General features: G+C 36.5%; 4 protein-coding genes across 7 annotated transcripts; 3 read left to right on the forward strand and 1 right to left on the reverse strand.

Moving 5' to 3' along the window:
* Nucleotides 1-437: 437 nt before the first annotated feature.
* LOC117919580 (iron-sulfur assembly protein IscA-like 1, mitochondrial) lies at nt 438-6,953 on the forward strand. Of its 2 annotated transcripts, none has more exons than XM_034836764.1 (3): nt 438-659; nt 3,759-3,879; nt 6,521-6,953. In XM_034836764.1, exons 1-3 carry the CDS (start codon nt 470-472, stop codon nt 6,612-6,614), a joined length of 405 nt encoding a protein of 134 aa, XP_034692655.1. In that variant the 5' UTR covers nt 438-469; the 3' UTR covers nt 6,615-6,953. The 2 variants fall into 2 exon arrangements, with proteins under 2 accessions (XP_034692655.1, XP_034692656.1); XM_034836765.1 differs by having other exon boundaries at nt 440-659; nt 3,762-3,879.
* Nucleotides 6,954-7,831: 878 nt separating this feature from the next.
* On the forward strand, nt 7,832-10,249 carry LOC117919573 (F-box/LRR-repeat protein At1g67190-like). Of its 2 annotated transcripts, none has more exons than XM_034836754.1 (2): nt 7,832-8,176; nt 8,284-10,249. In XM_034836754.1, exon 2 carries the CDS (start codon nt 8,707-8,709, stop codon nt 9,982-9,984), a length of 1,278 nt encoding a protein of 425 aa, XP_034692645.1. In that variant the 5' UTR covers nt 7,832-8,176; nt 8,284-8,706; the 3' UTR covers nt 9,985-10,249. The 2 variants fall into 2 exon arrangements, with proteins under 2 accessions (XP_034692645.1, XP_034692644.1); XM_034836753.1 differs by having other exon boundaries at nt 8,340-10,249.
* Nucleotides 10,250-13,396: 3,147 nt separating this feature from the next.
* Nucleotides 13,397-21,085, reverse strand: LOC117920062 (protein ABSCISIC ACID-INSENSITIVE 5). 2 transcript variants are annotated; one of them, XM_034837413.1, is made up of 5 exons: nt 20,889-21,085; nt 18,706-19,788; nt 14,236-14,307; nt 14,110-14,145; nt 13,397-13,809 (listed from the first exon to the last, which is right to left on the reverse strand). In XM_034837413.1, the coding sequence occupies exons 2-5, from the start codon at nt 19,708-19,710 to the stop codon at nt 13,714-13,716; spliced, it is 1,209 nt and encodes a 402-aa protein (XP_034693304.1). In that variant the 5' UTR covers nt 19,711-19,788; nt 20,889-21,085; the 3' UTR covers nt 13,397-13,713. The 2 variants fall into 2 exon arrangements, with proteins under 2 accessions (XP_034693304.1, XP_034693305.1); XM_034837414.1 differs by lacking the exons at nt 13,397-13,809; nt 14,110-14,145; nt 14,236-14,307; nt 20,889-21,085 and adding an exon at nt 14,873-15,021 and having other exon boundaries at nt 18,706-19,915.
* Nucleotides 21,086-24,536: 3,451 nt separating this feature from the next.
* On the forward strand, nt 24,537-25,413 carry LOC117920865 (germin-like protein subfamily 3 member 2). The gene has a single exon (XM_034838529.1). It carries the CDS (start codon nt 24,541-24,543, stop codon nt 25,219-25,221), a length of 681 nt encoding a protein of 226 aa, XP_034694420.1. The 5' UTR covers nt 24,537-24,540; the 3' UTR covers nt 25,222-25,413.
* Nucleotides 25,414-25,658: the final 245 nt, after the last annotated feature.

A 25,658-nucleotide genomic window follows, 5' to 3' on the forward strand; every position in this document is an offset into this window, starting at 1 on the left:
ATCAAATAAGTCATAATATTTGTATACAAAACATATTTTGGATGATGAGATTGAATCTAAAGATTTGGATTGTCATTAGGTTCAATTTAATTTATCGTGACTCAAATTTATTATATATATCTATTAGTGGAAATAAATATATATAATAAATTTATTATCTTACATTACATCGAAAATAAAATTTCCATTGGGTTTGCTCCCTCAAAGGTTGCTTCCGTTTTGAAAACAGAATGCTTTGTCTAAAAATTTTGAATCATTTAAATTCATAATGTAAGTAAAATTTGGAAGATAATAAATAGTCGGATTAACAAAATTTGAATTGAGTTCCTTCTAACCTTTTGACTTTCCCAAATTAAGGTGGAATGACGAAATTACCCCAGAGAGGAAAATGGAGCCGACATGGAATTGGTATATGATTAATTCACCTAAGGAGTGTGCCCGGAACAATTGGAATAGCGCGGGGTGGTCTATGGCATCTTCATTTCTCGCGGCAGCAGCGGCGAAGGCCGGACCCAGCTTAAGGCGCCAAGCCCTAACCCTAACGGACGCTGCTGCTTCTAGAATACGGCACCTCCTTCAGCAGCGTCAGCGCACTTTCCTCCGCCTCGGCGTCAAGGCTCGCGGCTGCAACGGCTTATCCTATACCCTTAATTACGCAGGTTTCTTTCTCTTTAAATTCCTTCGGTTTTTCTTTTTGTTCTTCTTTTGTGTCGTTTGTTTCCAAGGAAAATCGTTCCTCCTTAAATTTTATGAGCATGAAAATATTTTCCGGGCACGTAGCGTACAAATAGATCGAATGTGGTGCGTTTGGTTGCACGAATTGGGGCCCTGAGTGCGAATCGGGAATTTCATTTTCATTGTCTCCCCGGTTGTGGAGGCTTATTGGTTTTATATACGCAAATCCATTATCGCAAATGAGGTTATTGCAGAAATTGTAGCCATCAATGCAGTTTTTTGTTGCTCAATCCAATTTCCTCTGGTGGGCGCCAATTGCAAATGCGCAAGTGATGGATTTGCTTCATTGTGATGCTTGTAGCATCTGAAATTGTTTTAAACCCACGGTTTTAGAGCGAAGGAGTTTTACATATTGACCATATCTTGGGCTGGATACATCTTAATACATGGGTGAAAATAGAGAGAATAAATGATGAAGAAAAGATGAAAATCTTCTTAATATTGATAAATATTAGAGTCTTAATAATAAATAATATCATTAATATCAATCAATTCATCATTTATTTTTTATTGATTAGCTTTATTTATTTATTAATAGGCATCTATTAACCTTATTTATAGGTTTTTCTAAGGAATTAAAATTCTACTAGGATTCTAATAACCTATTACGACTCTAATTCTAATTATCCTATAATATAATTAACTTGACTACAACAAATAATAATCCTAATTTAATTTAAAGTAATACTATTTCTAATTTAATTCAAAGTAATACTAATCATAATTTAATTCCAATTAATACTAATTGGACTCTAATTACAACTAATACAAATTATCTTTCTTGTGTATATATTAGAGATTCATTCCTCATCACTTGGTGGAATTTCCTTCATTTAAGGAAGGATCTTTTTTCGCCCATTGCGCACAAGTGTGCAAGTGCTCTTATGAGTCGTGGTCTTCCAAGCACAATATAGGCAACTTTCATTGACAAAATATCACACCATGCTGAATGTCACTAGACAATGAGAATTTACCAAAATAAATGTGTCATTTACTCATGCTATTTCATAGGGATTTGGATGATCTTCTGTCTTTAGATTAAGTTTCACAACAAGCTCCTCTGAAGCTAGATTAAAACCACTATCTCCATCAATAATCAAAGTACATAGTCTCCTTTGACAAACAACATGAGTTTGGAAGATACTAGTACATTGTCAATCCTCCTCTTTGTTTAGTCTTGGTATGTTCACTAGTGGTTGCATAAAAAAGTTGTAGCCTTCAACCATGTTTACATACGTTGCTCTACTCCTCAATTGCATATGCCTTAATGCTAAGAACTTTTGCTTTGATACCAAAACTGATGTAAGACAACCCTAGGATGGTTGCCTACATTCAAAAGTAGGTGGGTTAGGGTTTTGTTTTTTAGGGTAGAGAGGAACAAGGAATGAAATTTATCGTAGAAAAAAAAATAAGATAAAAACATAGAGAGAAGAAATAACGAAGAAAAGATGGAAACCTTAGAGTTTCACTAAGGCCTTCTAGGAGTCTCACCAAGTCTCACTTAAAAGAAACCAATGGAGTCTCACAATTGAGGATTACAACACTTGCACTGAAAAAACATAATATTATTAATATCAATCAATTCATCCCTTTGATTTGCATTGATTAGCCTTATTTATAGGCTTCTCTAAGAAATCCAAAGTCTACTAGGATTTTTTAATACTAATTCTAATTTAATTCCAACTAATACTAATCCTAATTTAATTTCAATTAATACTAATCCGACTCTAATTAAAACTGATACAAAGTCTCTTTCTTGACGTATATATTAGAGATTCATCATCATCACTTGGTCAATAGAGTTTGCCAATTGAACCCTAACTATAATCTGTGGAGCACAAATAAATAATAATTTCTGCAAATGAAACCTCCCCCTTCTTTTTCATTCTGTCTTTCCTTATACAACTTGTATTTATTATCTCCAGTGTTTGGTTTTCTTTCATTCTTATACAGTCATTGCCTCTTTAGAGTTGCCATGTGTTTAGTATGCTTCATATTGGCCTAGTTAGGAGGCCAATAGTCATAGATCTTTGTTTGGTCTTCTGAAGCCTTTTGAGGGGACCTTGTGATTCTTCAATCAACTGTCCTCCAAGCAGCCTTAAGACATATACTTCAGCCATCATCTGTCCTAGGAATGGGAAATGGCCTTTTGAATAACTGGAGACTGGAACAGTGCACCATGTTCAGAAAATTGCTTTCATTGCTCCTTTCTTTGACATGTTTATGTACAAAAACATGCATAGGCACTGGTTTGTTTGGGGGCTGTGGAAAGAGTGCAATGGAAGAAAGCTTGGGAGCCCAGAAGTATAAGGCTAGAATTTCATGGAAATTATTTTTTTAGATACTTTTTACATGGTCATTGATAATGATTTTTAAGCCACAGTAGCAATTTTTGTTGATGTCACTGATGATGTGGGAAGGGTTTGAGTTATGGCGCCTGTCAGGAGGTGATGTTCCGTATTTCTTCCATCCCTAGCTGTAACTTGTTGTTTTCCCACCACAGGGGTATGCATACTCCTTGTATTCTTGGGTGTTCCCCTTTCTCCTGCTTTCAACAATTATATTCTTATGTAAAAGATTATGTATGTATATTATGATACCTGTTTTATTTTTGTGTTTGCTTTTCAATTTGTGATGTCTTTCTTTGAGCTGAATTTGACATTATTTGTTACTGAGATGATGAGCCATTTTCTTTTAACTTCTAGTTGATGTTTTAAGCTTGTGTGGACTTGGAAAGTGACCAACATAAAAATATATGAAAATTACATCTTTATTTTTTTCTTCTTCTTCCTTGTTCTTGATACTTCCCTTTTTGTTGCTCATAAAATGCTCCTTGTATTGTTATGGATCGTAACATGATAACGTGACTTTCTATTGGGTTAGACATAGCATTATGAGAATTTTCTGATCAGAACCTTTTTTCATGTAATTAATTACTCCAGGGATCTTTTTGTTTTGGAAGCCATTATTTGGTATATAATTTGACTGTGAACAATTCTTAATTTATCATTGCTCTTTTTTAATAGATGACAAAGGGAAGTTTGACGAGTTGGTTGAGGATAAGGGTGTAAAGATTTTGATCGATCCAAAGGCTCTCATGCATGTCATTGGTACAAAGATGGATTTTGTAGATGACAAACTCAGGTACTCAAATTTTCTTTGGGCTTGTAGGCGCAGCATATATGTTGGCATAGTAAGAAAAGCATGCATGCATATGTGCACATGTTTGGCTTTACTTATATCATTTTTTATTTCTATTTTTTGGAAGTACTTCATTCTCAAATCTGTCATAACCCATCATTCTACTGAAAACCAAAGCAATTGATTACCAAATATCCTTGTGCTGCATTTGGGGCAAATGGAATTGGGCCATAGAATACCAAATGTTAGAATCAATAGAATACCTGTACTCTTAGAATGAAGAAAATATTTCCCACTCCTTGTCTGAATGCTCAAGGAAGATGTTAGTTTATTCTTCACTTGGGTGAAACAAGAATGTTATCAAATCACCACACTCATCTTCACCCCTATTGCTCCACCATCATCAATACCATCACCATTCCCTTAGTAACAATTTGACCGCTGCCTCTCCACAGAAGCCCCATATAGTACCCAGATAGATACCACTGAATCACCATTACATCCACCTGCGTTATCATCAGTTCACTAATGCATCAGCCAATACTGAAACTGTGTCACAACCTCCAAAGCCACCCCTACATTGCTGCCATCTTTACCACCTCCACTCCATGGTTGCCACCATGACACTATCATAACCAGCCTCGATGCATAAGTCTCACCTCACTATCACCAACACAACCCCAATGTCACTACCACCCTTGACCTTTCACTAATCTTGTTGCTTCTGCTAACATGACACTACTATGACCATCAACTCAACCTATAGTTTCAAAGTTCACAGTATAATAGTGAAAATTAGGTATATTTTGCATTTGATTGGATACATAAATTGAATTGGAGTAAGATCTAAATAAAAATCCTGCTTGTAAATGTGTAATAATTAGTAATTTTGAAAATGGTTAGCTTTGGAATTCAAGAACAAGGAATATCTTAGCATCTTTTGTTAGTTCCAATGAAAACTGGAAAAACTGTTTGGAGTTCTGGTTGAAATTTGGTCAACTTTATCTTAATTATTATATGGGCTTGTTTGACTTGGGTTATATGCTATTAAGCAATAATTGTAGAGAAGTGAATAAGAGTGCTGTTGTTGTTGTTGAAAGGAGTGAGTGTGAAGCATGGTTTTAAAAACCGGATTAGACCGACAGGTCACAATTTCGGTTCGGTTCGGCCAATTGGACCGGAAAGCGATCGAACCAGAATTAGACTGCTTGAACTGGCAGTCCGACTGACGAACCGGTGGGTTCCCTCCGGTCCCAGCAGCTCATTTTCCTTCCCCCTTCCTCGTGCGGCTGGTACCTCTACTGTCGCCTGGAGCGTCGTCTTGCCGGAAACAGTACTTCCACTGTAGCTTGGAGTGTTGTCCCACACCCCACAGCGTTGGGAAACCCCCCCTCCCCCTCCTCTCCTGCCGCGCAATGAAAAGCCCCCCCACCCAGCCCCCAAAACGCTGCAAATCCCGTCGTCCCGACGGCAGCACCTCCCTGGTGCTGGGAACCCCGCCCACCCCCCTTCTCCCGCCGCGCGCTAAAAAGCCCCCCCATCCACCCATGCTGCGCGCTGGAAACCTCCCAACCTTACCCCCAAGACGCTACAAATTATTTTCACCAATCCCCCCCTGCAAAGCCCCGTCACCCCCCACCCCCGGCGGCGCATTGGAAAGTCCCTCCCCCCCCCCCCTCGACGGTAAAGAGCCCCTCCACAATGTTGGAAACCTCCCAAAGAGCCTTGCCTTCCATTTTTGTTTTTTAAAATTTATTTTTGATGTTTTATATTTAATTTCTTAATTTTTTTCTTGATTATAATTGTAGTGATATGTTTAATATTTAATTTTTTATATATTTTTTTATTTATTGCACATTGAAAATTTAATTTATTGAAAATATTGGTTGATTGACATCTACAAGTAAAAAATTTTGTGAAAAAACTCAACAAACATGATAAATACTATCAAAATTTAGATAGAATTTATTGTTTTTATTTATTAATTTTTTCTAATTTTAATAATATATAAAATATATATTTATGACGTCACCAGTTCGACTGCCGGTCCAACTAGTGAACCGTGAACCAATAACTTTTCCAGTTCAATGACCGGTTTGGTTTTGAAAACATTGGTGTAGAGATGGGAAGTGGGTAAAGTTAGAGAGAGGGGAGAACCAATTGAGGGTTTCACAAAGGGTAAGTGGAGAAAAAGGTGGTTAAATTTTTATTTTATTTTTTTACCTTTAAAAAGAGAAAAATTCATGTGCATATGTTAAAAGGAACCAGGTCAGCGGCTGCTTGTGTTGGAACCACATTTGGGAAGAAAATGTGTATAAGGTTTTGGAGCTTTTGTTAACCAAACATAAAGAAAATCCATGTTTGAACTCGAAATGCATTTCTGGCTGTTTTAGAAGCTCCTCCAGACAGGTGTATGACATTAAGTTTTGGATTGGCCCAATTTCAAATTACCCAAGGACATACAATTCATCCATGCACCGAAACATACATTATTATTATTATTATTTTTTGATGGGCTTCTACCTGCATAACATAACTGGCTGCTCTTTCTTTGTTAGAGATAATCATGGCCAGAACCAAAATAGGCACACCATTAACTTGATTAAAACCCTTCTTTAATTTGTTTTCCCTTGTCTTTGGGCAGGTCTGAGTTCATATTTATCAATCCAAACTCTAAAGGGCAGTGTGGTTGTGGTGAATCTTTCATGACAACAGGCAATCCTGGAGCTGCTAAGTAGGTTGGTGGTGAAGGATTATGGCAAAGTTGTACTTGGTGAGAGCTTCCACTATCCTGTTCCTTACCCTATCAAGCCTTGCACTAACAGCTATGAACAATTGCTGCAAGAATAGTAAAAGAATAAAAGCCTAGGAACACCTGGAAGTTCTATGATATTCTTTGTTAACATAATTATTACATCTGCACATAATCTTTATAATGTAAGACATCTCAGAACTATTGGCTTGTGGAAATTACAGAATGGAAAATATTTTTAATGGCAGTGCTTATATGGGCCTTCATTGTCCCCTTCTCCACAGGAGATGAATAAATTCTAGGATCATTGAGTTGTTCAGTGTTTTATAGGCCACATTTGTTACCTTAGCATGAAATGTTTTAAAATCTCCTCTTTAACTTAGAACCGTGGTCCAGAGAAAGAAGAGCATTAATTTTTTTCACATGAAGTGTGACTTGTACCTGATTGATACCTTGATGGTAGTTTATGGATTCCACCTGATGGGCCCTGGTCCATAACAGGATGTTTGAAGAATGAAATCTGCCCTGATTTTTTTGGCAAGGGAGGGGCATTATTTTGGAGGGTTTGATTTTATCTTTTTAAAAATGCTGAAAAATATTGTGTAATGGTGGTGTGACACCATCCCATTTTAATTTGCCGCTTTCTAGTATACGATACACAAATGTATCCTACCATTACATTCTCCCCAATACAATCTCATGCTTGCAATATTAGTGACGCTGGGTAAATGGTATATAAATGTCAATTTTCTCAGTTAGATACTTATATGTAATATAAAAGTTTTCAATCTCATTTTTAAAATTTTTAATTATTATAAAGATATATTAAAATTTTGAAAAAAAAAACTAATATTTTTCATATCATATTTTTTAGAATTTTTTTCATCTTAAATTTATTAAGAATTAATTAATTTAAACTTTAAAAATAACTTTTTTTTAACATAAATATCATTCATTTTAATATAGAGAAGTTATTTTTACAAGTAAAATAAAAGGATATTTTTGTTAAAAATGAATATTTTTAGGCCTAAAAATATATCGAGGTAGATTTTTAAATCAGGTATTATTTTCAAGTTTTTAAATAGAATGGTAGATTTTATACAAAACTATTGGCTATTTTTTATCAAAGTAAATAGGCTTGTGTTTCCAGGCATAAACTTTTGGTATTTTTTGGCTCAAAAATATTTTCCAAGAAAGGGTGTTTTGGGTTAAGTCTAAAACCATGATACTATTTTATGAAAATTACAAAACCCTAGCCGTAACCTTTTCTTTTCAACACTAAACCTGAGCACAGTGGAGTAGTGGCACCATCACGGTTAAGAGGGTTGCGAGTGATGGACTGGTGACGTGGGTATTCTCACGTGCGAACACTTCCCACACGAGTACTAGACCAGAGGAAGAGACAGTTGACCATTTCCTCATATTTTCCCTCGCTCCTCCCATCGGAATTTTGATATTTCCAATTCTATCCCATCTTCCGATTCCTCCATACCCAATTGTGGTGGTTCTAGTCTGAGGGGTCTCTGATTTCATTCTCCTATCCTCCTGGTAAGCCCTATCTCAAATGTTGTTCTTTAATCTCCTTTTTGTTTATTTTGTTGTCTCAATATGTTTTGAGACAAACTTTGTTCCTTTGATTCCCTTTTTTGTATCAGGAATTAGATTTGTAGAACCGTTTTGGTCGATTGATGCAAAGTTCTTAACTTTGTAGGTTGTTGCTTGAAATCTCTTTTCTGGACCCCGCTGCCAGATTTCATTTTTCTTTGCCTTTGAAGACTTGGAACCATCTGGGTATGCTTATGAATTTGATTTCTTAAATCCCAAATCTCATAAGGGACCCAAAATATTGATCTGGGTTTTTCTCTGAATCTTTGATTAAGTCATGGTATCTTGACTTTTTTTGGGAAGATTTGCTGGTGTGGTGGTTTGTGGCCTGTGATCAATTCTTCTTTTTGTCATCTACACTGAGAAACCCGGGTGGTGGATTTAATATCTCGATGAGATCTGTAAGTGGGTATGGATTATTTTATCTCGTCTTTTGCAAGTTCAAAGGCTTTGGTTGAAGGTAGTTTCTCTCAATGTTTTTGGTTATGGAGAATCTTCCTGTTGAAGTGATCGGAAACATACTGTCCCGACTTGGAGCTGCACGAGATGTGGTGATCGCATCTGCAACTTGCCGGAAGTGGCGAGAGGCTTGGCAGAATCACCTACACACTCTTTCATTTAATTCCAATGATTGGCCTGTTTACCATGATCTCACAACTAGTCGATTGGAAATTCTTATAACTGAAACAATATTCCAAACATCGAGATTAGAGTATTTGTCAATTTGTATGGATGATGTTGATGAGTTCTCAGCTGCTTCGGTGATTGCCTGGCTCATGTATACTAGGGAAACCTTGCGACAGCTATACTATAATGTGAGGACCACCCCAAGCATTAACATACTTGAAAAATGCAGTAGGCAAAAGCTTGAAGTCTTGGATTTGGCTCAAAATTCTATTACGGGTGTTGAACCCAGTTATCAGAAATTTCCCTGCTTGAAATCCCTTTCACTGAGAAATGTTAGTATTTCTGCATTGGACCTAAATCTTCTTCTCACTGCCTGCCCAAAAATTGAGGTCTTGGTCCTTATCAACCTGGATATTGCGCTGTCAGATGCAACAGCCACAATGGAGCTGGCCAGTCCCTCATTGAAGGATATCTATGTCGAAGCAATCAGTATGGATAAGTTTACGTTGGAGGCTGATAACCTTGAGAATTTGGACTTGAAAGATTGTACTCTTGATGTTTTTGAGCTTATTGGAAAGGGAGCCTTGAGGATTCTCAAGATTGACGATGTTAGTGTGATCCATCTCGACATTGGTGAGAGTACTGAAAATCTTGAGGTTGTGGATGTTAGCAACTTCACAATCATGTGGCCAAAGTTTTACCATATGATCTCAAGATCATCCAAATTGAAGAGGCTTCGGCTTTGGGGTGTTGTGTTTGATGATGAGGATGAAGTTGTGGATTTGGAGGCAATTTCTGTTTGCTTCCCACGGTTAACCCATGTATCCTTAAGTTATGATCTGAGAGATGGAGATCTAAGAGATGGTTATGGCTTGCAGGGGTCAACTCATTTGGAGAATGTGGTTGTCTTGGAACTTGGATGGACAGTAATGAGCTATCTCTTTTCACCTTGGGTAGCTGGACTCGTAGACAGATGCCCCAATCTTAAGAAATTGATCATTTTTGGGATTATTTCAGAGGTTAAAACTCATGAAGAATGTTTGATTTTAGCGAATTTCACTTCATCCATTGTTTGGCTCATGAGGAAATATTTGCATGTAGAGGTTCAGTTTGAATATGAATAGTTCTGCAAAATTCTTTTGAGAATATACAGGTTTTTGTCAAGCATGACTTGCACAAGCAGGTAAATGATGCTCCATGAGGATTCCGTCACCCTTATTTTTCCTTTTCTATTTTCTGGAATGTCTTCCTTTTCTGCCTGGATAAATTAGTAATGTTGAGCAAGTGTAAATTTTTTTGGTTCTGTGTAAAAGGGAACAATATTTTGCTCTGATTTCTTGTTCTATTTTCTTGTGTTATGCCTCATGCTTTTCTTTTTTCTTGTTCTTATTTTCTTTCTTTGTTTCTTTTTTTTTTTTTGTGTTTCTGGATTAGACATTCTTTTTCATTGTACAATTGCACTAGTTTAAATACCATTGCAAATCTTTGTGATTCTCATTTTTCTATTTACATATGGTTTTAGAAGGCAGCTGCGTAAATGTTGAACTTTGATGGTGTTAAAGTTTTCCGTGTAGTTTTCCTCACTAAATATTTGTGATTGTTTATCCATATGTGGGTAACCTTTCTGCACAATCCAGGCAAAGTCTTCTCTTGGACCTGCTTCCATTTTAGTGTGTGGAAAGTGCAAAAGGCATTTCACTGGAGGGCAGGGAATTGGATGCCCCAGTAGTCCTAGCTGTAAACAATGGATTCTAGCACCAGGCACATTGCCCTGTGAAATGCTGTAGCTAACAAGTTAAGTATCCCATCTGGGAGTATGCATGCAACAATGAAACTTATAGGAATTGAGGAGGGATTGCCAAAGCTGTGAACCTGGCAGAGTGCTTTCCCCGTTGATGTCCTCTCCAGTCTTCATGGATTTCTCTGTTCCACTGGCAATTTCCTCCACTCCTACTGCACTTCAGATTGATCGTAGACTTAAAAAACCAACTATACACCTTTTATGTTCAATCATTTACCGATAATGCTTGCAAGTTGCATCCTCTGCATTAGTATTACATCTGCTGTGAGCACAGAACTCCTATTTAGCTTGACCTAGAATCATATGTGACTGTAATAATATTTCTAAGCTGATTGTTTGATGACTCCTTTCTTTTTACTCTAGAAATGAAAAAGTGGGAAAAAAGTTAAAAATGAAATGAATTTGGTCTTTATCAGTGAAAAATCTGGCATAATAGACATTCATGGTTGTGGTCCCTTTTGTGATTTGGTTCATTATTTAAGATCTTGAATGAATCATATTCCCCATGAATGAGATGAGAAGGCTTCATGTGGGTGCAGAGTGTGGTTATAGGAGGCTTGGGCCTTTTGGGAATGGGGTCAATTTTCGAGATAGGGAATCAGTTCCTGTTAATCTAGTTCAAAGTAGCTCTTTTGGTGCTGTTAGATGTAGCCATCATCTTAATATCTATTCAATGCAAATGGGGAGATGCACTTACAGGATTTGGGTCAATATCAACTATCGGGTTGATGGATGAACATAGGCTTTATACCCACCTTTGCCTCTCTTAATTTCTTGGCCTCATTGGTCTTCCTCTTGCCTGCCCCTGACTCTTCCTCCTCCCTCTCCTGTTCTTTCCCCTGTTTTTGTTCAACTCCTTCCGCTGCTAATTTCACATTTGTTTATATTGTTGCTTAACCATACTGTCATGTCCCCACCTAATCAAAATGATGTTTTTCACTACCTTATCTCACCCTATTATTTAGCATGTTGAAATTTTCCACACCTAACTTTTTAAAATTGACACAGCTTGTGGTTTTCTTTGGGCCCCCAATTTATGTAGCCAAACACAAAGTTGATGAAGCATCTCCATGTCCATGATTGTTAATAATAGAAGAGAGACCAAAAGAGGAGAAAAAACACACTCACACAACCCTTCATCTCAGTTCGTTGGGATCATTACGGGCAAGGAGAAAGGGAGAAACATAAACCAAATTAGAAAGAGGGCCAGGGGAACACCCAAGAAAAATGAGACAAGTTACATGTGTAGTGAGTAACTGAGTATAGATAGAGGAAACAATATTCACTTTTATTTAGTTGTATTATGAAAAATATTAAAAAAATAAATTTAATAAAAATTAGTTAAATTTTTATATATTTAAAAATTATTTATTATTTATATTGAAAAAATTCAAAAAGTATAAAATGTTTAAACTAATATATATCAATAATTTATTAATTTTTAATTTTTCTTCACTTTTTTTCTAGTACTTTTTATTTTTATTTTTTTTTCAATTTTTTTTCAGAACCAAACGTAACTTAAGATATTGGAGTGGTCCTCCTAGTTTCAGTTAGCAATGGGAGAAATCGACAAAGCATTTTTTTATGTTTACTCTATTATTGGAACACTTAAGCTGTGTTTGGTTCTCAAATTGAGAGGAAATGAAAATTAAAGAAAATAAAGAGAAAAAAAAAAGGAAAAAGTAAGTTTTTAGGATGAGTAAAAATAGTATCTATATAATAAGGTAGTATTTTTTAATAAAAAATGCATGAAATACTAATTATTTTTGGGAGAATTATCTTTTGGGGTAGATGACCCCCAAATTAATAAAAGATTCATATAACTCTTCAAATTAAGTTGAAGGATATGAAATATTAACGGACAAATATACCCTTTAAGAATACAAATAAAATATTTTATAAAATTAAGTTAAATAATTTTTTTTCAATATTTTTTTTTCAAAAATACTAAATTAAATAAAAGTAGTTTTCAAAAATATTAAATTAAATAATTTTTTTCAAAAATATTAAATTAATTTTTTTTTCAAAAATATTAAATTAAATATTTTTTTAAATATTAAATTAAATAAATTTATTTTTTAAAAATATTAAATTAAATTAAATTATTTTTAAAAAATATTAAATTACATAAAAAATATTAAATTAAATAAAAGTATTTTTAAAAAATATTAATTTTTTTTCTCAAAATCAACAAAGGTCATTTTTGAAAATATTAAAGGATGATATCCTTCAACTCAATTTTCATACTTTGGATGATATCCTTCAACTCAATTTTCATACTTTCATTGGATTTTGGGCTCAATTTAAAGAGTTACATGGACCTTTTGTTAATTTGGGGGTCCATCTACCCCAAAACATAATTATCCCATTATTTTTATATTATAGTTTAAATTTTATATTTTATAAATTTAAGTTCTATATTTTCTTTTTCGTATAAGTGTACAAAAATAAACTTTTTTCAAGAAAAATTAGAAGGAAAGGAAAAAATAAAGAAAAAAAAAATTTAATATTAATTGCAGATCCAAGGATGGTACGACTTTGGTTCTCAAAAAGTGTCGTAAAAACCCCTGCTCAGCCATCTGACCAATTTTGCCTTTATAAATATGTAGACATATATTTTAATATAAACCTTATCCTAAACCTAGCTTCCAGCCAATTTCCAAGCTACAAACTAAAATCTTAATATATAACATAAGAATACTTGGATCATTCTTATGTTAAATGATATTACAAAATTTAAAATTAATATTATTTCCCTTTTTTTTTCCATCCATTTTATTTTCTCACACTTCCCAAACTGCAATGGAGTCCCCACGAAACACTGGAACAATAGCTTGAATACACATCTATAAGAGCATACACACAAGTCTCTGACTACACTATGTGTCTATGTGCAACGTACTACAAACAAAAACATAAGATTAACACTTCCCACCCATCTAATTATTCATGAATTTCTTTTTCTAGTCAAAAGGGTCTGTGATCGAAGATCACATCTTGGAAGATCATGCATCAACCATCCATGCTATCACTACCCTGTTCTTTCTTTGCTTCACAATGGGCAGCTCCAAGTCTTCCTCATCTTCTTCATTTTTTCTTTAGCTTTTTCTGCCTTGGTCTGAGTTTTCATTTTCAGTTCTTCTAGATACTGCATACAGGTTGAAATTACACATAAATACTCGAGTAGTACTTGCATGTTGCATCATGAATTTCATAAATTAAAAGAAGTAAAGAGAAACATGGCTGCCTGGTTAAAGAGAGAGAGAAACCGAAAATTGCTAGCCTGCTATCAGGCTAATCACACTTGGGTTTTCCTGATGCAAGGCTACAAGAAGGGACTGTCCTAAGAGGGATGTGGTTGCTTTCACACCGACTATAGAACATGGGTTTTGAAGAAAATAGAGACATCAGTCTTTAAGCACTGTAAGAAAGATGATATAAGTACTACCTGTTGCTTTCTTTTCCTCTCAAAGTCTGCCTCTGCCTGTTTTGATTACAAGATTGAATGCAAAACTCTTGTCAATAACAACAAATTAACTAGTAAAATATGAATAAGAAGTGAAACTGTGCTTACCAGAGCCTGTTGAAGAAGGGTGTTCTCTTCCTTTAACTGGTTTAATTCTGCTTCCAGTTCAACTGTGTAAGCCTGCAAAAAGATATATGTAACATGTAATTGTAAGCAAACACCTAGTTCCAAGTTAATTTTGTAAAACTGTGTATTTTGTTAATGGAAGTTGAATATTTCCTGTAACAAATTTCCCCATGACCCCTTCATGTACTGTGAAACTTGTTTCTGAGGAACCCACCATACAATCTACTCCAAACTCTAAAGGCATAAACTGCTTTCATTCTTTTCTTGTCCACAAACAATTGGAAAAATTATTTTCAATTTTCTCACTACAAAAAATTCTATTACCTGAAAAAACCTACTACTTTTGTGCATATTTCATCAATTCCCAACACATTCTTTGGTGGAAACTAATATGCTAGTGGCGACAATCAAAGTCAATAGAATGTTTACAGGTTCAAATGTCAGAACCATAACAAGTATCCTTAGGGCACTAGTTAGGTAGCATGATGCAGCTCTTTTGAATTCGTTCCAATAAAGTAGATACGCATACATCAGGTTACGCTAGCAAGAAAACGTAAAGCTATCTCAGTATCTCCTACCAATGCCAATCATGCACCAACATAGAAACTGAGCCTCATTTTTGGTTTCCTTTGTATGTTTTCCATTAATGTTGAAGTTGTGCTAGGTTTTCGTTAGTTACCTTTTAAGTGATTCTCTAACCAGATATGCCTTTCATCCAGGACTTCCCAATTTCTGTTCCTGTTTCCAGAAGATGATCTAGCGAGTTGTCTGAGAGGATCATAAAGAGTATTTCTCAGAATCAAACATTTACTTTGTATTGTGCCCTGATATTGCCCAGAAAACACTTGAAGGTAGTTTCTGAGCCACTATTGATGAATCAGGGAGATAATTGTAGGAAGCACTCCAACTAAATTAAAATATATGTAAACGAAAATTGGAAGCTCCTATAACTAGATTCGTGGACTATGTTTTGACAGGACTATCCCAACTCCAACAAATGTGGGCTATTGGAAATGATTTCTGCTCTGACAGACCAGATAGATTGCAACATAAAATGTCTTACACTTCATATAGCCCATAGCATTTTTGCTCATCAGGATCAATCAGGAAATCATTGGTACCAATTCTCCTCTTTCTTGGAAAATTTGGCTCATCTAGCAAGAGTTGACCCTCAAATAGAGATTACCACAGATTTGTATATATGGTTTCTATTATGCTGGCAGAATCTCCAGTTCTAACATGTTAATGCAAGAATATAAAGATAAAAATTATTCATACAAAGGTATAAGGTTTTACTGTGGTTTGGCCAAGTATGCCTATATTCACAGATAAAAAATAAAAAAAATTCTTAGAGGGCACAAAAAAAAAAAAAGATATGACCGTTGAGTCCTAAAACATATAATGTTTTTCTACTCTTTGTATCTACACCTAAACCATGAGATCGGGAAACCACTCTAATACTATTTATAATAGATACTATCTATTTTCAACCCAATTGGTCCTCATGACTTTAAAATGTGTCTACTTAGTTAAAAGAAACTCATTACATATATAATGTTAGCCTACTAGGAAAACTCTCTGTAGTTGATAGGAGATATCATGGTATATATCAAAAGAAAAAAATGAGAGGAAAAAAAAATAGAAAATGAAATGTAGTAAATGTCATGATCCCAAGACAGGATCCTAATTCTAACTTTTGTTGAAGATTTTTTACATATATACGTCGCATTTGTCCCTTCCATTTCTGTTGTGCACATTCAGTAGTCTTGATATATATATATGTTTCTATCTTAGCTTTTGCTTTCTATCAGTTGTAAAATAATCACATACATCTACATGCCTTCACTCTTAGACTTCACCTTACCAAAGATTTTGACCACCATTCATGGGATCATAACACATATGTTGTCCATTTATTCCTTCCTCCAGACTTGATATCCTTAATTCTCCTGCAAACTAATGTTTTTTTTCCTTCCATGTCCTATTCATTGTGGGCCCCCCTTCCTCTTTTCTGGCCATGAATGTTCCTTCTGTGCCATCTATCATGCCTTGAAACACTAGTATACAAAGTTATGCCCCCTGCCTGCCCATCAAGCTTTGTACCACTTCAACCTTCAGTTATGATGGAGTCCAGGTCCTCTGATCCATTGTGTTCCAAGACTTCCTATGTATACAGCGTATGTGTTATGCAAAAATTCTCTAATAACAGTGTGTAGTACCTGCCCATCTCCCATAATAAATAAATTTGCATTACAATTTTGTCATTGGTTTGGGCACCAATCACATGCTCCTCAACTCGAAGTATTAGTCAAATTTATGATCTCACAATAGTAGTTCCAAACCATTACCAAAAAGGAATTGCACCTATTGGTCAATTTTCCCAGTCAAAAAGCAAATGGATGGTGGATTGCAATGAGGTTGTTTGGGTGTTATTACCAAACAACTTGATTCATAGCGTCTTCCATCATGGGCCCATTTTTAAAAGGAGTTCTACATGCAACAACTAGTATGAACTAGATTCCATACTTATTGAGTCACCATGAAATGACACGTTTGAGGGGTTTTGGGTGGGGGTGGGTGGTTGTGTGGATACATCATACAATAGTTAATCAATTTTAAGAACTGGGGTATTTCCATTTAAGAGTTCAAATGGAAGCAGTTAAAAGCGCATTAAAATGTGGATGGGAACTTTTGATAATTTCCTCCTGCTCACAAACCACCTCCATTCTCTCTTCTGAATGACTAGAATCCTAGCGGTCCTGTCTATCTTCATGATTTAATCCAGACTTTAGGCAGAGTGTTTTTCAGAGTTCTAATTTTCTTCATCATTCAAAAATCCATCTCCTCATTAATTGCAGTTTTGGAAATTGTCAAATGGCTGTTGATACAATTAACTTATAATATAGGCTTCAGGCTCCACCCCGGGATGGTGCTAACTGCATTCACCATTTCTCTTGTATTATGATTAATTAGTGTGAGCTATCTTCTACCATTTCTAGCCTTCAGGTGTAAAGCAAAGAACATTGAATTCAACAAGTGACACCACGCCAAATTCTCTCCCAAATCCAGTAGCTAACCTCAAAATTCTTGAGGTCTTGTTAAGATCTCCTTGTTTGGCTGCAAAAGACCCTCAAATTTGGTTCCAATTTCAAACTGAGAGTCAATACTACCCAATTGTCATCAAGACTCATCCACTCAGGCCAGCCAAATATATTGATGATTTCACCAAGATCTCATACCAATGAAAATTTGGGAAGAAAAAATTACATCTTGTCCATTATTTTCTTCCTCCAGCCAATATCAATTGACGGAATAAGTCAAAATTATTGGCCATAACTCTATCTTGTCTTTTTCTCAGCTAACACCCATGGTCATTATTTTATTTTGCCATTATTCTATGATGACCCACAACAAGTCTCACAAGAACAGATTTTGACATCATTTTACTTGACCGTTAGTGTGATGCAATTTCTGTTCAATGAACCGAAGTAAGAGTCTTTATACTTGGACGGTATCCTAGATGCGATTTCTGTTCAACAGACTGAAACTTGTGTCTCATGAAAACTTGCAGATCCTGCCAAGAAGCCAGGCTCACCTTACCCATTCCTCATTCATGTTTTTCTCGTTCTTATCCCACAAAGAAAAGTTGCAGGTCCTGCCAAGAAACCAAGCTTGCCTTACCATTCCTCATTCATGTTTTTCTCGATCTTATTCCACAAAGATAGTGTTGTTCCTCTTTTCCATTGCCAAACTTGTATATTGACTTCCACAAACAAAGAAAAACTTATAAAAGTAAAAATCATATGTATCGAAGGAACAAGTTGTGAAGTCTAATGGTAATTATCAACTCACAGCAACAACTGTTCAACTACCCACAGTCCTATACCACTAGTTGTGAAATCTAATAATAATAATCAATACTGTCATCTATAAATGTTAATAGAAAGGATTAAGGATCTCTTTCATCGGTGCCTCTTTGATAAAGAAAATGACAAATAATTTAATGGTAGTAGTGGCAGGAATGCCTTATCATATCCTGAATACTAAATATTCAACTTATTGAATATATCTCTTAAATGCCAGGAAAATGCAAGAATTGGCATAAGCAAAAGCTAACAAAGGTGGTGGCTATAAGAAAGAAAGACATTGGACCCTCTTATAAACCAGCCATATGGGGTAATACTTAACTCAAAGCTAACCAAATGACAACTCTCTTCAGAGGTGGGGAAACAATGGTTAACCAGATGTCCAGTGATGATGAGATTAGTTATCAAAGGTTGATGATAAATATAAGTGGATGATATAAAATGCCATTAAAAGGCAAGCTGAAATTGATCAAATGGCAAGAAACATTCAGCACATTTTATTTTCATTTGGGTTTAATCTACTTAGTGATTCCAGTCTAATGCGTTATGATGATTCTCAGAGACAGTTGCATTTGTGAACAAGTACCTGTTTTCTAGCTCGAGATCTCGCCGCAGACTCTCTATTCTTGATCATCCTTCGTTGTCTCCGTTCCACCACCTTCTCCACCGGGCCATCTATGATCCTCTTCCTTCCTCTCAGGCTACCCACGTCCAAACCGAACTGACCTGCAGCGTTGTCGATTTGATTCGGGCACATCCCATCGGAAGACACTGGACTTACGGTCGACTCCATTGCCAACGTCTGCCCAGGCCCGTACACACCACCACCGTTCCCCACTCCACCTCCAAAACAAGCTGAAGTCTTCGGGTAGCCGCCGTTTCTTTTACCATTCCCGGCATAGCCAGAGGACTCTCCGGCAGCCCCACTGCTTTGGGGCAAAGTTTGAAAACTCCCAACACCGGCACCACCACCCATTCCCATAACAGGTCTGGCAAAAGTTGGACTGATGGTGTTGTTATTTTGGTACAACCCGTACTGATGTTGCTGCTGATGCTGCGCCGGAGCGGTTGCTGTAGGCTGTTCCCGAACTACCCCTGCCCTGATCAAGAAATCCTCCAAAGTCATCTCTCCTAAAGTAGGTTGGCGATGGGCAGACTCAGCATTATGAACGCTGTCCTGCTGCTGTTGTTGCTGAGCTTTATGGATTTCAGACCAGACCTCATCCACAGTCTTTTGACAAAACGGTGCAGGAAGACTTAGAGAGCCCTGGCGGGCCAAGGTCGGCTGCTTAGCAATGGGTTTCTCCATGGAAGTTTCACTGAGCGACATCTGGGAGTTGCTAATGTGGTTAAAATTGGTGGCTTGGTTTTCCTCTGCAGTCCATATGCTAGTGAGAAACTCATCCATATTCATGGACCCGAAATTCTTCCCATTCTCGCAGAGGGTGTGCTGAAACTCATCCAGGGTGAGGGAGTAGATTGAGGACTGTCTTCCCAGAGATGGCATCCCATGGTTCTTGGGCTGTTGATCTTCCTGTAACCCCGACTCCACCTCGCTTTGGGATAAAGTCTCCGACTCCGAACCCACCATTTATTTTCTCTCTTTGGAGGCTTCAAACCACCTAGTGGCGTTTCACAGAAGTAGAAGATGCTGAGATGGGCGTGTTATCTACACAAATAAGCAGTCGTAGTATCGCATCAGAGCCTCTGCAGTGGTCAGTGTTGGGCGGAGAAAAAAGGCATACATGCTGCGGAATAAACGAGAAATCTAGCATGGGCCTCTTGACTCTTTTGAGTCTTGAGACCCTGAGAACTCAAGAGCTTAGGCACGAATGATTAAACCACACGCACCAGTCAACATGGCCCATTCGGGTAACCATGCCTCCAATTGTTGGGCATGTGCCCCACTGCATTCCATATTCATGTATTTGAAAAAGTTGCAACCATTATCCTATTCCACCCCATTACGTATTTCAACCTTTTTCAATTATCATGTTTTGAAGTTCCCAATGTCCCGAAAAGCTTCTGACCACCAGGGAATTATGTTCCTGGTCCAATTCAATTCATAATTTCATATGCGTAACTCTGAGCAGTCTGTTGCATTTCCATATGTTTAAGGTACCACGGGTGCGAGTATCAATGTATGGGGCACCATCCTCATCCTCCACCCTCTATCTATTAACTATGAAGACCCGTGAAAGCGATTGCGAAAAAGAAAAGAAAAAGAAGCCATGAAGATCCAAAGCGTTGTGCCAACATTTATTTAATGTACGATTTCAAAAAGTACTCACTTGATTAAGCAAAGAAAAAAGGTTTGAAAAAATTCTTCAATTTTTATGTTTTTAAATCATGAAAAAATTAATAATAAGCTTTTTATTTTTCTATTTTCCTCATTTTTTTTCTTCCACAGTACGGTTCATAATAAGTTGTTTAATTTTTTAGTGGTGCCAACCGAGAATATTTTCACTTTCGGAAAAGCTGGGAGGGAACTGGATACCTTAATTATTCTTCAAATTAATTTACAAAATTAAAAAAAGCTAGAAGATACTAGTCTATTCCGTCCTCCTATGTCTTCCCAACCCAAACCCACAAAAGTTAAACTGCGACTAATTGCCTGGAAGTTCGAGTTCAAGAATCATCCATGGAGCTTCAAACATCAAACTCATCACATAAAGTCAAGGAAAAAAATCAAAGAAAATGTCAATCAGGCAAACCCATTACTCAACAACTACCAGAACCGCCAAGGAAAAAAAAGAGGTATACTTTTACCTGATTCTGATTAGCGATTATGGTCACAAAGCAGGAGACGAAGGATCGAAAGCTGGGAGCAGAGGAAATCAAGAAACTTGGAGTGGTGAGAGCCTGAGAAATGATTAGAAAACCAAATGCATTTGGTTGGGGGGGAGAGAAGCAATATCCGCAACCACCATTAACGAACTTGGGAAGGCCTTTTAACACTCAGGGAGTACAGAGTGGAGAGTGGACCCTTCTTATTCCGCATCCCAGAAGTGGGGGTCTGGGTATTTAATTTTTTTTCCACTACTGGTTGGGTCCCAGAGTAGCGTGTGGTGATACACCGGATAAATTCCAATTAATAAAAAATTGGAGTCCGCTGTTTAGTGTCTAGTATGGGTTCGGGGGCAGGGAGTTGTCGACACGTAGCGCCATGTGTCCCCTGCAGCAGCCTCGACTGCCCCGAGGCCGACGCGTGTGTTTCGCTCTTTCTGCGCTGAGAGCAGTCTCTGGTGTAAGTGCTCTTATCTGTGTTTCTCAAGTAAGCGATTTTGAATGGTTGGACCCATCAATGAGCGGATGAGGATGAAGTTTGGCCTCCACTGCGCCAATGCCATGTGTGTGAACATTGGATATAAGGCTGGAGCTCAGGTGGGCTTTTGTTGGATATGTGGTTTTCACTGACGTATTTGCCCTGGGGTTTCTTTTATAATTTCGGTGGAATTCTTGACCGCCGTTATTACCCGTTAGTGGTTTGGCAGCGGCTGTTCTGAAATGTTTTAGTACACTCCTAGGAAGAATGTAGTTTCGGGGCAGGCCATTTGGTGGCGATTTGACGGTCATGTTTAGAATTTTAATTTTTTCCTAAAATCTATCGACCTCTTTTAGGTTTTTCTTTTTGTCTAAGGTTGGGTATGGAGGGTGAATGAAAGATACGGCCCTACTACGCAATGACGGCAACATATACGGGATGTGAAACATGTTTAGAAAGAAAGTGACATGGTGTGGAGCCCCCACACCACACCACCCACCCCCCACCCCCAACAAACCTAATATGGGAAATAGAGATGCACGGACATGGATAATGCAACAAGAGATGAGAAGACGTATGGTACTTACTTCCCGCATGTGGAGGTGCTATAGATTCTGTACCCCCCAACCACAACCCACCCAAGAAGCCGCCTTCTGCAAATCCTTCCTTTTCGATTTACATATATCTGGGGCCACTCAAATAGGTGGATTATGAGTTGAATGCTCGATTGAAAAGAGGGAGCATGTAAGCAAAAATGGATGTAAATTTTCAACTTTTACTTTTTAGTCTTTCGGGGCACGCATTGGATTTGGATATTCATACATCTTTTTCGAAGTTGATAAAGTGTATATTGATGATCAAATGTCTTCCATCCCGTGACTCTTTTAGATTCTGGCATAGAGAGGAATATGAGAGCTTCTTTTTTGTTTGAGATTTTCTCTCTAGAAAATAGAAGATGAAAAATTGTCTAATTCTGAATCGAAGAGAGATGGAATATTAGTTAAGTAACTAAAATCTATTATGTGAGCTTAAGTTACTTAATCCAATAATACAATGGATTATATTTAATTAATTAACATAATTGGTAAGTCAATTATTAGTATTTGTGCAACTTTCTACTTGTATAAAAGTATCCTTATCCTTATGCATGCGTAACCAAATAAGTCTCTCGAATAAAGTATTATCAAGGAATGGGAGCTTGAGTGTCAAGCGTCATTTAGGCCTAACATAGGCTTAAGTTACTTAAACCTACAAGGAAGTCTATATAAACTCATTTATGCTACATTTAATTATCATGATAGGATAAGATAGGATAATTATATCTTAGGGTATAATTTATCATGAGATACAATATCGTTAGATATTAAATCTAATGAACATAATATCTTGATATAGCATACCCAATAAGATATGTTATGTTATGCAATATTTATACTAAATTTGTGAAATAAAAAAAAAATGTTATTTTTTAATGTTTAAAAATAAAAACTATATTACATTCAAATACTTTTTATTTAAAAAAAATTCTTTTACATTTAACAATATTTCTAATTAAAGTATTTAAATTTTATAAATAAAAAAATTTATATTATATTATTCAATATATAAAAATAATTTTATGTATATTTATACATAAAGAATATATGTTAATACTATTTTAAAATATATTTGATAAATATTTTTTTTTAGTTTTTCCTTTTTAATCACAAATTTAATTTTATAATAAATAAATTTTATTTTTCCAAATAAGTAATATAATTTTTTTTTAAATAATAAAAGAACATAAATAAATTTATGATGTATAGGGTATGAATATTTAACATCTTAGCATAAAATTAATATATCCACTTAGAAAAAGATATACATTTTTCACAACGTTTACTCATCTTTGGGGGTGCAAATGAGGTGGATTTCAAATGTCCAATTCATGGCATTTCAATCTTACTCATCTTGCTAGAGTAAGAGAAAACTAATACAAAGATCAATGCCCAATATCCCAAGGGGAAAATTGATCTATGACGTCCAAGTCAAATTCAAGATCTTATAAAGGCAATTATGGAGAAAGAAAAAGAGGGATACCTTGTTCTTAGATTAAGTTTCTCCTCTCCCTTTGGGGCATGGGAGCCATGCGTAGATTTAATGGTTGGGGAGCCATGAATTAATCTGGATGGTTGCAATGTAAGGTGCTGCCATCATAGGATGACCATAGAGGTAATGTGTTGTAGGTGATTTAACAATTTTTCCATTAAAATCCTTAGCAATAATATAATCCCACTGACGTTTGTTTTGCAGTAGAAGTAGCATCAAAATCAACCCCCGAACACAGGCCATTGCTAGCTAGATTTTCTTCCTTATTGAGCCCCAATTGCTAATTGTGCACCAATATTAAATATGACTACTACCCTAGTAAGTGCTATCCCAACAGGGCGACAAGTTTAATCAACTTGGATTAAGTTTGAATCTCGTAGAAATATCTAGTGGGCTTGTAGGGGAGACCGGACCCTAAATTTGGGGACCCAAGGACTCCAAGGCCCACACCTACGGAGCCCAACCCTATGGCACCAATGGTCTGCCTCAACTATTTCATATCAGGCCCAAGCCTAAGCGCAAGATCTTGCTGCTTCTTTTGTTGGGTGTGACTCTGGGTTTGATCCAAGAATGATGAGGCCACCAACGTGTGTGGAATTAATGATTCATGCTCATGCATGCATTAGCATCACTTCTCTTTCCTTCACCCACAAGCAAAGGAATTGGACCACTTGGTGACGCCGAATTTACCGAACTGTTCTTCTTCTGATTCCGATATTCATGGCTTTACTCCAAATGGATCATCATGAGTCATCATATTCATCATTCCCACCTGCCTCTAATCATACCCATCAAACATAAATTTAGCCTCGGTCACAATTCTTGGGCGTGTCACATAAATATGAGTCGGTTCATATTTTTATGAAAAATTTGGTGGGGTATTTAGCAAATGGCATCATTAGATATATAGTGGGGTTGCATAAGAGGGCACATTGGCTGGTAGCTACAATTAAATCATTAAATTTTTTAATTTCATCACTATTTGGATTTTGAGAAAAGGGGGCTCTCAAGTAATTTTTCAATGTTCCCCTTCTATATAACCCTTGTAAACCTGCTCCAAAGAAATGCATGAATAGAATGTCTCCACAACTGACCGTTTTGTTAGTTATTTTCTCCCTCCATTGCTATATGAGTGATATGGCAATGGCCTCAGATCCAGACCCACTTCAAGATTTCTGCATACCCAACACCAAATGGGGTTATGGAAGAGCTGCCCGGTTGGATACCGTCCCATGCAAGAACTCATCGGAGGCCACCACCGATGACTTTGTCTTCTCCGGCCTGAAAAAACAGGCAGAAGAATTCTCCAACATGGGGATCGCAGCCGTCTCGGTCACCCCACAAATGTTTCCGGGGCTTAACACACTGGGCATGTCGTTTGTTCGAGCAGATATCCAAGTTGGTGGAATCAATGCTCCACACTTCCACCCTAGAGCTACTGAAATAACATACGTGTTGCAAGGAAAGGTATATTCAGGTTTTGTGGATTCCACAAACCGGGTTTTTGCAACGGTGCTTGAGCAAGGAGAGGTGATGGTATTTCCAAGAGGCTTAGTGCACTTCCAAATGAACGTTGGAGAATCGCCTGCCACAGTGTTTGGATGTTTCAACAGCCAAAACCCAGGAGTTCAAAAGATCCCATCTGCCCTTTTTGGGTCTGAGATCAAAGATGAGCTTCTGGAGAAGGCTTTTGGAATGACTCCTAAGCAAATAGACAAGATGAGAAGAAAGTTTGTTCCCAAAGGTTAAGTTAGAGCCCGCCAAGAAAGGCTATTTTGGTGAATTGGGTCTCGTACTTAATTGCATGTTTTGCTGGTTTTGTTCTTTGATTATTGAGAGATAAATTAGATACGCAGAATAATTGTTTGAACACTACGAAATGAGTTTTTTGCGTTCCAATGCTATATTGCAACAAAGTTTGAGAGAGATGGTTTTCATAGATTCATTATGTTTGGACGAAAATCCCTATCCATCTATATAATCTATTTAATAAATATTTTTTCATTAACCTAGAAAAAATAAATTTGATCTAAATTGACCTATTTAATAATTGTGCTAACTAACATAATTGTAATCATAATGTATTTAACCCACAATTGACTTATTTAATTAGATAGATAGATCAATTGAATCATGAATATATCAAATTAATAAATTAATCATATTAATTCAAATAAAACCTCGTC

The sequence above is a fragment of the Vitis riparia genome, chromosome 8 (assembly GCF_004353265.1).
Source record: "Vitis riparia cultivar Riparia Gloire de Montpellier isolate 1030 chromosome 8, EGFV_Vit.rip_1.0, whole genome shotgun sequence".
In the NCBI taxonomy this organism is placed as follows: domain Eukaryota; kingdom Viridiplantae; phylum Streptophyta; class Magnoliopsida; order Vitales; family Vitaceae; genus Vitis; species Vitis riparia.